The sequence below is a fragment of the Anopheles maculipalpis genome, chromosome 2RL (assembly GCF_943734695.1).
Source record: "Anopheles maculipalpis chromosome 2RL, idAnoMacuDA_375_x, whole genome shotgun sequence".
NCBI lineage: Eukaryota > Metazoa > Arthropoda > Insecta > Diptera > Culicidae > Anopheles > Anopheles maculipalpis.
In genome coordinates this window covers 91,715,902-91,729,279 of record NC_064871.1, presented here as the reverse complement: position 1 = coordinate 91,729,279, position 13,378 = coordinate 91,715,902, and the positions used below count along the sequence as shown (strand labels likewise).

The 13,378-nt window shown below is 45.1% G+C and overlaps 3 protein-coding genes across 3 annotated transcripts; 2 read left to right on the top strand and 1 right to left on the bottom strand.

The window, feature by feature from the left end:
• Positions 1 to 4,513: 4,513 nt before the first annotated feature.
• Positions 4,514 to 5,524, top strand: LOC126568726 (uncharacterized). Its single transcript, XM_050225243.1, has 3 exons — positions 4,514 to 4,962; positions 5,048 to 5,327; positions 5,402 to 5,524. The coding sequence occupies exons 1-3, from the start codon at positions 4,538 to 4,540 to the stop codon at positions 5,522 to 5,524; spliced, it is 828 nt and encodes a 275-aa protein (XP_050081200.1). The 5' UTR covers positions 4,514 to 4,537.
• Positions 5,525 to 5,908: 384 nt separating this feature from the next.
• LOC126567770 (uncharacterized) lies at positions 5,909 to 10,706 on the bottom strand. Its single transcript, XM_050224055.1, has 3 exons — positions 7,294 to 10,706; positions 6,833 to 7,036; positions 5,909 to 6,742 (listed from the first exon to the last, which is right to left on the bottom strand). The coding sequence occupies exons 1-3, from the start codon at positions 10,690 to 10,692 to the stop codon at positions 5,909 to 5,911; spliced, it is 4,437 nt and encodes a 1,478-aa protein (XP_050080012.1). The 5' UTR covers positions 10,693 to 10,706.
• Positions 10,707 to 11,536: 830 nt separating this feature from the next.
• On the top strand, positions 11,537 to 12,401 carry LOC126568459 (group XIIA secretory phospholipase A2). Its single transcript, XM_050224940.1, has 3 exons — positions 11,537 to 11,782; positions 11,856 to 12,098; positions 12,163 to 12,401. Exons 1-3 carry the CDS (start codon positions 11,551 to 11,553, stop codon positions 12,399 to 12,401), a joined length of 714 nt encoding a protein of 237 aa, XP_050080897.1. The 5' UTR covers positions 11,537 to 11,550.
• Positions 12,402 to 13,378: the final 977 nt, after the last annotated feature.

Below are 13,378 nucleotides of genomic sequence, written 5' to 3'. Positions count from 1 at the left end.
GAGGTTTGTGGGCGAGAGGGGTCATACAGATTCTCAAATACAATCCCAATAGACACCGGACAAAAATTAACCCCTCGTTAATGTACACATACACGCACACACATTTTCGTTGCGATGTGCGTAGAAGAGATGGATGAATCACGATTACAAAATATGAAGAATGAATGCAATATTACAAATTCTTTGTCTGACCATCGTTTGCCTTTTTGGGCAGATGCCGTTTTCCAACGCTTCTTTAGCAGTTTTGAATCTATTTTGCTTATAAATGCTATACATTTTTGCAATAATAAAATATATACCGAATAGAATGCAACCAAGGCACATATTTGGCACACTTTCTATCGCTCTAGGCCTACTTAAAAAACCCCTTTTTTACTCTCTATACCACACACTTCATCACGAGCAGCACATCAATCCTCGTCTTTTCCGTACACCACCACACAACCATAATCAACCATTTACATAGCAACATAGTAGGCGCAGCCGAGATGCCCACTTTTGATAATCGACACCATTACGATACATTTCTTTTACGAGGGAATCAAGCATAGAAGCGGCGGATGGTTATCACTTTTCTAACTACGCTTCTCTAGTGCTTTTTGCTAATATAAATGTATGCTAAAATGAGAACCAAACGACACATAAAAATTATGTACATTATGAGAAACAAATTTTCCCGTTACGTACATTTTTAATGGTAATATGCGACTAAAATCATATTTACACTCGAAAAACGGTATCACACACAAATTACGGGACCGAAAGGTTACCCTCTTCATATTAGCAGCCAGGCCAAAGACATTGTGGGTATGTTCGGGCGGACGGTAGGGAACGCACACACACGGCGCATCGAGTTCATTGGACGGTTCTGGAAAATTTTAGCCCGGACAGCAAAAATGGCCCAAAATTCGCACAAACTTCATCGTTCACCAGTGCACCGACCATTACGGTGCATTTTAATGCAAAAACCAGCCCGAAAGCACCCGGTTTTTACCTGTTTTCCGACGCGTTTCTACGGAGCGCCTATTCCATGATGTTCTACCGCCGCCATGTGCAATTTCGTTCGACAGGAACATTTTCATTGCCCTGCAACACCACATAATCACATCGCACACCGCGCTGTCGCTAGTATTCAGGAAATATTTTCATGGTAAATTTAGACTGGTTCCCCTGGCATCTTGGCGGCCCGGCTGCGCAAACATGACAGTTGGTGGTTTGATGTGCTGTTCCCGGTGCACGAAGCTGCCAGTTTGACAGCATACTTCAAATGCCTGTGCAAATAGGCGTCAGATAAGGTTATTTGACGAAAATTAATTATTTTTATTCATAAAAGATAGTTTCAAATTCAAGTCGATATTGATTTTCATTTCTAGCTATTTGTTTTGCTTCCCTCTGTTATTTTGGCTGGCGTTGAGACAAGGAAATTAAAAAAAAATCTTTTAATTTAAGTTGCATTGTAAAAAAAATATTTAATAATTAATTATTTTTTATTGTTTGATTTTTACTTATTATTGTTTGATTGATTTATTTATGCTTAAGTGTCACTTTTTTCATAATTATGTTTTAATAAATTAGTTTTTTTATTAGAAGGTGGATGAGAGGCAGTCCGGTGGACTAGACAATAACGGAATCTTCCTTCACATGATCGGGCCGAATATCGAATCCCATCCAGAACATTTCCCAGTACGACTATCCAGCTACAAGTATAATTATGTTAAGGATAGTCATATATGACAGACCAAGACCTCTCTGGATTATAGAGTCAAAGAAAAGGAAAAATAATATAACAGCCGAGTTGTAAAATATAGTTGTTTGAAAAGAGAAATAAATAAACAAAAAGGAGAATTTTCCCTTCACGCAACGTTCGTAGTAGCGTCTTTGCTGCTTAAGTACTGTTCAACAGCTTTGTCACATACATTTCACACTGTGTACCGTTTTACCGATCTGCTAAAGTAGAATTCGAAAAACAAAACAAAATTGATTACCTTCTTTGCTGAGCTAAAAATAGCAAACATTCCTCAGCCTCTTTTCAATCTTTTTACCCAACAGAATCTTTTTCGTATCGATTTGCGCGTAAGCCAAAATCACCTGTTTTAGGAGTCGCTCCAGCGAACCGCACATCCTCGGAGCCGATCAAACGAGAGGTCTCCTGGCAAACGGTAAACCGCGATGTAGCAAAAAAAAAAGTAGGCGAAGGACACCAAAGGACATATTCTTTCGCGGTGCCATTCCTGCACGCGCGTACAAACAAACAAACGCGACCACGACAATATGCCCCAGAATACACATGCGGCGAAGGGACCGTTGCAACAATGTTTACTTTACACACGCTATCCTCCCTTTTAGTTTGAGTTCCGAATGAGTTTTTATGGTCGCTTTTGTGGTATTTTTGTTTCGATTTCACTACTACCTTTACTATAACCCTACTCTCGCCCATCACCATCAGGATCGAAGCAACAAAGAAAAAACTGTTGCACACCGTCTCCACCGCGCAAAATACCAACGGTTGTGAGCCAGAATTGATTGTGATTTTTGCTTGACCGGACGGAATATCCTAGGGCCGGGAACGATTCGTGCGAAACGATGAGTTAATTTGTGACTTTTTTGAAAGTGTGATTTGAGGCTAACGAAGGTTCTCTTTCTTGTGTTCTAAATCACTTCTCAACAAACCAAAAGGAAGGACATCGTTCGACAAAGTGATGGAAGGTAAAGTATAAAGTAGGCGAAATTAGCATTCTTTCCCCAAGGGAGTAGAAATGAACGACACAAAGGAAATTGTCCTTTCTGTTGCAAATTACCAACGAGCAGATATCACCATGGTCATAAAGTTCTCTAATGCCGCTGACTCATGCCTTGAGGAAGGCCCCATAAACTTGCTCGCCACGAGGAAAAAGGCTAATTGGTGGAGCTCTAATTACCATAAGCTGTCGCGTGCTTTTTGGTTGGTGAAATTTTATACTACTGCGATCGAAGTGGCGATGTGACAGTAGTAGTGCAACCCATAGTGTAAACTAGTGTAGTATCTATAATTTCACCACAAATTGAATATGATAACAAGCTGTTCCGAAGTTCCGATGGATCCAGGGAAAGCTCCATCGGTCGGTCGATGAAATCTTTTTCGCTCTGTTGGTAGTATACGACCGTAAGTAAAACAAACGACCCACAACGGAGCTGCTTCCCGCTGCTACTAACTAAAAAGCGTGTGAAAGTGTGAAGAACGCAAACGGGGATTGAGGATTTTACTGCCACGTTCTTAGGCCTCCCTGCACCAACGGTCGATTTTGCCAACAAGTTTTCACCTGCAATAAGTTTCGATTGTCACGCGACGGATCATCCGCGGGAGGAGTGGGTAAAGGAAGCGAACGGTTTTCTTGTCTCTTACTGCTATATTGAGGCTTGGTGTATGAAGCCATAAATCTAAGGACATGAATGGTTTTGGAATTGAAAATGTCCCACAACAGAAGAGTATATATGAGGGGTGGTAAGACACATGTTTGGGGACCTCACCTACTCCAACTTGGCTCCATTAACAGGAAAAGGGAATACAGTTCGCTTTATCATTTTTGCTTCGGAACCGACTTGCTCCAGGATTATGTTGTTCCATCTTCAAAAGGAATAAAATAAACCTTTTTAGGAGACAATGTAATAGAGCGTTTTAAACTACGTTCACCTACTTAAGTACTACTACTTAAGCTTCCCGTTTTGCATAAACAATGTCCTGAAGCATCTCATTAATCAATCAAATTGATTGTCCCATTCTTCGTATCGTAACGGTTCGTGGGAGCGGATAAGTAATAGCAACCCTTTCGTCCTTTGTACGACCCTTCACTACAATTTATGAGCCAATCATTTGTCCTTTGATTCGATATCCGTTTGCCATTCGATTGACAGTCGTATAAAGGAGAATTTCGATCAGATTTTCCAATTCCCTGCATACCCTCAGCCAGGCTCCACCAAAAAATGGAGTCGGTTCATGCAGTTTTGAGTTAAGCTTTTGGGGAAAATAAATCACACCAATAAAATATCCTCCCATCCCTTTCGGATATCCGTTTAGCCAACTGCTTAGGCAACTTACAATCTATGCAAACTCGTGCGGGCCCCGCCACATTACACAAAAACACACGAAAAGAGACACGCGCGCCTTTAACTTCAACTCGTTGCCGGCACGTGTTTCCCGGTGGAAAATTATGCGCCTCATCCTCCTCCACGGATAGAGTTTTCGCGGGCAAAGACTCAACTGCTTTCTCCGGTCGAGACTTTAGCTCCAGTTTGATTAGAGCGCTCGTGCAGGTAACACATAGTCACAGTTACATAGTCACTGTTTTAAACATAAAAAAGATGATTGAAATGAACGAGTTTTCTCGCCTGCTCCTACGGGAAGCTCGCAAGGAGTATCAGCTTATCTTGGGACGCTGCAATGATTTCGGTGGGATATGGGACAGCTTTTAAAAGCTGGTGCGATCTTCACTGTCGGAGATCGCACCAGCTTTGGAGAGCAAAGTGACTGTGAGTGATTCGAAAGCGAATAAGCGTTAAAATGGCTTCAGTGTCCTCCTCAGGTTTCGAGTACGTTATACAGCGTCCACCCCAGGCAAGGATCTGCTTCGGATCTAGCATCGAACGGGAAACGGTCCCACTGCAAGGACCGGCCATGAGTGCGTTGATGCGACGCCGGCAACCGGAGCTGTTGGGTGAAAATCTTGCTCCCGGATGTCACAACATTAGCTACGATGCAGGGACACCAGATGCGCATCCGGCACTGCGAAAGCGGGTAAGCCGTAAAGGATACGGGCCACTGATTGCGACGAGCGTGAGGTTCAACTTTGAAGAGGTAAGCAACAGTCCCGGGGTTGGAGATTATGAGCTGACGGGCAGGAAGCCATCTAAACCGAAACAATCAGCTAAACCTTTCGGTAGTGGAACGGACGATCGTACGAAGGATCATTCACTAGCGTATCCTGGGTGAGTGGATAAAATACAACATTAAGTGCTTGGGATTGTCGTTGAGAAACCCCCCGTCCTATTCTTCTCCACTTTGATTCATTAGTGTTGGAACGTATGTCTTCAAAACGCGCAAGGACATTCGGAGCCATTCGTTTGGTGGAACTATCAAAATTATGCCCGCTGCAAGGACGATCTGCAAGACGGATAACTTTGATCGTTGTCAGCGGTGTGACGAACGGCCGGAGGTGGATTACTGGAAGAATTTAAGGACGGAACGATGTCTTTGTCGGCGCTGTATGGTGAAGGAGCTAGACGAAGCAAGAAGTCACTCGAAAAGCAAGTCCGAGCAGAAGAAACGTGCTGAGGCTTTGAAGGAGTACAAGGTTAGTAAGATAGGACGAGATCAAGCTGGATTGCAGGTGCATATTGTCAGCCATTTTCTTTTCTTCTGTAATAGCGCGTACGACATTGTGCATACTACCATCGGCATGATAAGACCAGCGCTGCAATACAGTTCATCAGCAACAAACAGTTGAAGCGCAAATTCCGGTTGGAAAATTATCTATCGATGTTTGAATAGAGATCCGGTTAAGTTTGCCAAGTCCGCTGTAACTGTTCTGTATGATGACATTTGCCATCGGTAAAGGGAGTAATGGTAAGTTCTTTCTCATAAACACTTGGAACTAAATGCACAATTTACACGTAAACGAAGTCTTAGTATTGGATTCAAATTCTGGATACAAATGTTTGCTTAAAATGTGTTTTACCGTCTTGTGTTATCAAACACGAGACACGAGAACAAAAACACAGTACAAGATTACTGGGTAGTATATAGTGTGCGCAAGAGATAAATATTAACAACTACATTTAAGAAAACCCCACCCGCCCGAACGGGACGCGAAATAAGATTAAAATGAAAATTCAATTGCTTTTCTTGTAATCGCTCGCCCTGGTCCACACTCATTCAATTGTCGACATCCTTCTTCATCGGTTCACCTTCCGGTGCTTCACGGCATTTGCCGGACGCGTTGATGCGGCTCGTCGAATCGGATATTGTGGTCCTCTGAAGGGCGGAAGCGATCTGTCTTACTTTGTCACCACTTCCTGTCGCTTGTGTGCTTGTGTCGATCGGAAGCAGTGAGGAACGGGACGAAGAAGTTGTATCGCTCATGTCCGCATCGGTTGCTCCGTCGAGTCCGGTACCATCGGCATCCAGCGGTGGCGTTTCATCCGAGTTGGAAGGATTGAGGAGATTCTTAATGATGGCAGGATTTATCAGCGTATCGATATCGTGCGCTTGGATCAGCTCCTCCAGATTCTGTAGCTCTGCCGCCGGGCGTGATTGATTTTGATTCGAGCAACCGGTTAGTGACCTTTCCGGTGGATCGTTTATACGCCGATCGGTAGCACACATCGAATAGGACGAGGTGTTTGTCGTTAGCGTTAGTGCACCGTTCGGGTACTGGCTGTTGCGCTTCTGATTCGACATATCGCCGACGAACTCATCGGGCCACGATTCATCCTCCTCCTCTTCCGCTTCCGTGTTCAGATCATGCTCGAACTGATCGTCCGGATCATCTTCACCCTCGGTCACATCGAACAGGCGTGCCTTTAAGCGTTCGGTTATTTCTTCCAACTCGGTAAACTTCCGCTTGAGAGCACGGCTGAGCGAAGTGTTGTTGGCTGCGTCCAACCCGATCGCATTACAGTCCACATCGATCGAGAGCGGTATCTGGAAGTTTAGCTGTTCGTCGAGTGCTTTGTACACTTGGACGTTTTCCAGCGGTTGTACATTAACCTAGGGAAGATTCAGAAAAAAACGGGGGCTCACCATCGTTAGAATTGTTTTCTTCCATCGCAAAAAAAAAACTACTCGTTTTAATCGTACCTTGATTTGACCGTTACAGCGTCCGGAAAAGTCCATAATGTTGTACCAACCGAGGATGTACGGCATGCCCGACAGAAGCACACTCAAATCGATCGCACAGAACCCGATCACGGCATCTTCCATCGGGGCCGGTAACAAACGACACTTGGGCGCATCACTAAGTGCCGCCTTGCGCCAAACCTTCAGTATGAATCGCTTTTCATCCTGCGGAGAAATGGATATTATAAAAGGAGATAATTAAGAAAATCAAGGATCGAACTTTAAAGAAGAATATGGACTTCAATAGCCGAGGTCGCGTTTATCCGATTCTGTACTACCTTCAAAATTCCAGGCTCCCTAATTTTAAGCAAACCCTGATGTTTAATATATTTCCCACACCCTCTCGTCAATATTAGTCAATCTTTGATTGGAGGACCTTCTATTCTAATTCCTTTTTAAACAACTAAAATATTCCTACTTACATTCATCATCAGATCGACCGGAAGCTGCACCTCGAACCGTTTCTGCCACCCGGGAGCACAGTTGCGCTCCAACACATGTGTCGTGTACACGATGCCTTCGTGCGATTTAACCGTGTTCGGCATGCCGGGTTTCAAATTATACCCCTCGAACGTGGCATACGCACTCGGTTCCAGCTCCAGCGTATCCGGAACGTTACGATTCTTGTGCCGCTTGGCGTACTTTTTGCTAATGGTCAGCTTCGGCAAATTTACCGCCTGTTCGATCTCGATCGCCACCCGGAACACTTTACATTCATCGATCGGTACTGAGGTGAGTTGTTCACCGGCCACTTTACCACTGCCGGAGCTCTCGAGAGTCGGGGGTTGGGATTCGGTGATGCTTTCGATTGAACCACTAGAACCATCGTCGTTTGTTGCCGTCGGTTGTGTGGTTGCGTCGATCGGTTGTCCTGCACCAGCTGCCGGTGGCGTTTGATCGGCCGGTGTGGTAGCCGCACCGAGCAACGTTGCCATGCCCAACCCTCCCAAACCACCGAAACCATCCAGTGCCGATGCTGGAGGCCGTTGGGAAAGGGCTTTCTGGAGATTGTCGAGTAAATCGGCCGTTTTGCGCAGCTGTGGCCTATTTGCATTGGAGTGTGGTGATGCTCCGTGTGGTGCCGCATCCATCGGTTCATCAGTGGATGCATTATTATGATCGTAGCTCGGTGCCGTACTACGCTCCGATGAGATAGGCAAGCGTTGGGCCAGATTTTCAATAAATGCTGACAGCATGTTCGCTACTTCAGACGTTTGCGGTTGCTTTGTACCACTGCTCATCGATTGAATGGATTTGTGCTCGGGTCGTGGATAAATACGACGCGTAGGCGAGCCAACCACGGACGCAGGGACGCTTGTTCGATTGGCCAACGAGCGTGGAACATCGTTCGATACGTGCTGCAGGTTCCGCATGGTTTTAAAATGCTCAATCTGGCTCTCCGTGCCTATGGCTAGTATGGCTTTAATTTCTCCACACGGTTCGGCTGCCAGTGGCGAAGTGATGCCACTCCAACCGTCGATAGAAATGACGGGCAGTTTGGCGTGGGACAGATGTTCGCTGAGCTGTGCATCCCGGAACGCGATGTAGAATTGATGCAGCGATAGGCATGTGTAGCCGATAAGCTTTTCCGGTTCCCCGGGCGGCTTTTGCCATAGTTCCACCTTCATGTGCTGATTGCGGACACGCTCGATGAAGGATGAATTGGCGAGTACCGGAAACGTGTGCAGGTAATTAAAATCTCCACCTTCCGGACAAAGGTCCGATGTTAGTGTGGTCGGCTCGTCGGTCCAGAATGTGTTGCACACCAAAAAGTAATCGCTGGCGGGAAGTGATCTTAGCTGGCCAAGGTGAAGAATTCCGTGCAGAAGCTTAACATCTGGACGGACTTCCGGTGCGCTTGTGTCCGTTTCCATAGGTTTTGGGTCGGACTGGGAACCGAGACCAGAATTCTTCGCCATTTCATCAAGATTTGCATTGCCATTTGAATTCGTTGGCTGATTTTTCGTTCTATTCGTGTCCTTCGTTTCGGAAGGACTTTGATTATCAGACGGGCAACCGGTGTGTCTTGTACATGTCCAGCTGGCGTGTGGAAACAGGCCACGATGGCGTAGCAGCTGACCGCAGCTCATCGGCTGTTGGCCACAAGTATGTGGCCTATGAGAATACTGATGCTGGGTAGAAGTTGGATCAGCCAGAGGTTCCGTCATAGGACCGTCCCATGTGTCACTGTCGCTCGACGTATCCAGCGTAAGGTTTCCTTCGTCAACCATTACCGCATCGATCAAGTCGGATCCAAAGTGAAGACCTCGGCGTCCCAGGTGCATGCGAAGCGTAAGCGTGCCGAGTAGGATGTCATCCGATGCTAACCGAACTGGGCAACGTTTGTGGCAGCTCAATCTACCGTCTAGTAGCTCACGCAGCGTAACTGATGCTGACCCAAGGAAGAAAAGACGAGTCTTGCCGAAGCTACTACCAACGTTCAGGTGAATGCCAAACTCAAAGATCAGCCCTTCATCTCCGCCTGCTGGGAGCGCAATTTTAGTAGTTTTAGGTTGACCTTCAAACAAAATCTCCGCATTATCGAAAGCCATCGATGTGGAGTGGAACTTGAGAAGGGTCGTGTTGGGATTACGCGAGAGCTTCATCTTTATAATAAACCCGGATGTTGTTGGTGTTAGCCATTGGTGCTTTGTACGATGCTGCATTTCTTTCATACCGGCCCGTGTAAGCTTCAGACCCTCGACCAGTACCCGTATACAATCGACGGCCTGCAGATACGGCTGCTTGCTCTGTTCCGGTGCAGCATCGTATCGGGCGAGCGCTTCCAGCATGCTTTCTGCCGGCGATATGCAACAAATTTCACTCAGTGCCGAAAGTTCCGACGATGCCCGGGAGCGCTCATCATCATCGAACGGTTTTCCGATTAGATAATCTAACACTTTCCGCTTCGAATCATGATCCAATGCGTTAAATTTTTTCTTCGTTGCGTGCTGGTAGCTATTACTTCCGGCCAGGGGACGCTGTTTGCTTTCATGAAAAGGAGCTATTTTTCCTTCCACAATTAACGCGGAATTGGAAGCGGAAGGGAAATGTTTCTTTATTGGTGCAGTAGCAGGACGCTGCTGTTCGACGCATAACATTTTGCGATTTTCTTTCCCTTCTTTCTGAGACTGCAAGCCGGTGGTGGGTTTGGAAGGAATTGCGGCAATTTCCTTGGGTTCGAGCTTAAGATCGAATTCTAAACAAACTTCTCCAAGCTTAAACCCTCGGACACTTAGAATCTCGCCACAGCTTTGTGCGACAATTGGTTGGTCGGCGTTTTCCGGGAAATTAATTACCTTTTCTGGGATGTGTACCTTTGCGGTTCCGATGAGCGTTTCGGTACGTTTTGAGTACAGCCGCAGGCGAAGCGGTTCACAGCTTTTCAGATACCGTCGGAATAGATCCGCACTGGTACGCACTTCGTAATCGGCGCTGGTGTCGTTCCTGCCTGCCTCTGCCCAGTGAAGCGTTGCAATCGGAGTGGACGCTTTCTGTCCCCACCACACTAGATGCAGCTCAACTGCGGCGTACACTTTCGTACTGTTCCACCGAAGTCCAGGGCTTGTGGGAGTACCACCTACCGACACGCGGGGAGATTCAGCAAAGTTACCGAATCCGATTGTAAGCGTACCACGCGGTCGACCATCTACATTTGGTGGCAGAGCACCGATGCACCTTCGATGTTGTGTTTTTGCACGAGTTTCGTGAGCTTCTCCCGCGATCGATGGACAGGCAGAGGCTGATGCTGCCGCTGTACCAAGCTTTACCCTTGCGTTCCGAGCGTTTCCGGACGAACCTTTTAAACACGGGCCGAACATAGTACACACATTCGCATTTTCCCGAATGCTTGTGAATCCTGATAGAAGGAAGCGGGGTAATTTTTTCCACTAGAAGCTAAATCACACAGAACAGCGAAAAAAGAACGCACAAATTTTCTCGTCACTTGCAAGCACTCGCACACATGTAAACAATTTTTGAAGGGCAACTGTCAACACGACGCAACGGTTTGCCGAATGAGGCTGCAGCTGAGCTGATTTTTTGTGGGAAATAGTTGGTGTTTTTAATGAAATAATGGTGTGAGAATGCTAATTTAAGCTTTTAATGCATTTAACTTTCTATTACTCAGCAATACGGCCAGGCCGTCCCTCATGAATAAAAAAAAAAAAAAAAAAAAAAAACTTTCTATTACTGAGTTTAGTTAGATGAATCATTTGATTATTTGAATGAATTGCATCTCGAAACCAACTCAAGTACCGAAGCTCGAATCCGTAAACGCTTAAACTTTCAAAACAAACAGACCCCCTCGCACTCTTGCATATTATCCCTGCTACGTCGTACCCACACTCTATACAAGCAGTTTGTATCCAAATTAGTCAGAACAAGAAAAAATACATCTAAAAATAAACACTACATCTTGCTAAAAATGCTTGGTACTTCTGGTTGAAAATTGCCGCTTTACAAACGACAAAATCTACGTCCGTTAATTGGCCACGTCAGTGCTTTTCTGGGAGTAAGTTTTGTGCAATACACCTGGGGCCATCCTCGAACGACACAAGACAATCAAAGGAGGCGCATAATTTGTTTTCGGATTCTAGATTCCGCATTTTCCCTATCAATGACGGCAATTTGAGTGCTTAAAGTTAAAAGTTTAAAAGCAAATATAATTCACCGACAAAATGCAAATTCCCTACATGAAGGTGGCGATATATTCGCTTACGTTTCTAACGTACGCTTATACCGGCTACGGTTCGAACATGATAGCGAATCTGCGCGATGCCATCATAGCGGCGGAAGCCGTCTTTGGAGACGTGATGAAGAACGTGTTGCATGTGGCGAAAAAGTTTAAAGTCGTCCATGAAGTGTTCGATGCGGCGGTCGAGGAGAACTGTGTGTATAAATGTCCTGGCGGTAAGTGGCGAGGCGAGAGAGCTAGACCGAGTGCGGGACATTATCACGATGGAATATTTTTTTCTGATTTTAGATATAACACCCACACGGAATAAATTCTACATACCGCAGTCGGACGGTTGTGGATCGCTCGGGATGAAGATTAGCACCGAGTATCTGCCGGCGGTAGAAATGGAACAGTGCTGCAATGCGCACGATATCTGCTACGACACGTGCAACAGCGATAAGGAGCTGTGCGATTTGGATTTTAAGCGCTGCCTGTACCGATATTGCGATGATTACGAAAAGAATGTTGTGGGAGATATTGTGGTTAAAGGTAAATAACGGACACGATTGAAACTATTTCCTGCCAAACGTTAATCTTTTCCCGTTCCTATAAGGTTGTAAGGCGGCAGCAAAGATGCTCTTTACGGGTACGCTTACCTTGGGCTGCAAATCGTACCTAGACTCCCAGCAACGCTGCTGCTACTGTCCACCGGAAAAGACCGGTGAGGGGACGAAACCCGAGGAACCGAATCGCAAATACACGGATAATAGCCCAAAGGGCTCGAAAGACTATGGTAAGGACCGAGATAAAGGTGGTAAGGATAAGAACAAATACGGCTGGAAGGAGCTGTAGAGGCTCATCTCAGGACAAACCCGAATTGTGTGCGTTGTTTGAAGCCTCTGTATGTAACTGTGATTAGATTAGCGAAGTGTGGTTACCATCCGTATGCAAAAATAAAAGACTCTTCAAGAATAAACGGTAGTAGTGCAAAGAAAATAGAAGTTAAAGATATAGTTGGACAAAATCTCGGAGACGATTCCAAAAAGGAAAATCTCACATCCCTTTTTTCGGACATTTACATGGGCAAAGGTGAATCCTAAGGCCTTTTACCTCAGGAAGTATCAAACTGTAAAAAAAAACTGTGTTTCGCCATTTGCCCCGTGTAGCGTTGCTTGTATATGCGCTAGTTCTCAATGTTCTGAAAAACAATTTCAAAACGAGAAAATGTAAAAAAAAACACAAATTTTAAATCTTCCTTGGCCTATGACCATAATAAGCAAGTAAAAGTCGAATAATCCATCCCTTTTTCAGGTATTTAAAACGACGTTTTGTTTATTATCTTTAGTTGCTTATAACTACTTTTACATCCATTGAAGTCCTTCCTTTCCTGCTCATTTCTAGTTAGCTTTACACGGCGATACTCCACTCTTGCTTTCTTACACAACTGTGGCTTTTAATAACCACTCCAGGATAACTATCCTTAAGCTAAACACTCTGCTCTGTTTTGTTGATAATATTTAAGCTATTACGACGTATCAAAGGAAATTTATGGGGAAAAAAGTTAAAAATGAGCGTTAAAATAGGGTTCAAAATGAAATACGATTTACAGAACACACAGAAAATGTAGGTTAATCATCACATACTTAAAGAAATCGACTAATATATAGATGAAGACATGAAACGAAGAGAAAATGCATCATGAATCGGTTATGAGAATTTGTTATTGCCTAACACGCGTTACCTCCAGCGTTAGGGAAGGTATACTCGTACTGTCCACACAACTTCTGTGGAACCACTTGGCTTGCTCGACTGGTCACTTCCCCTTACGC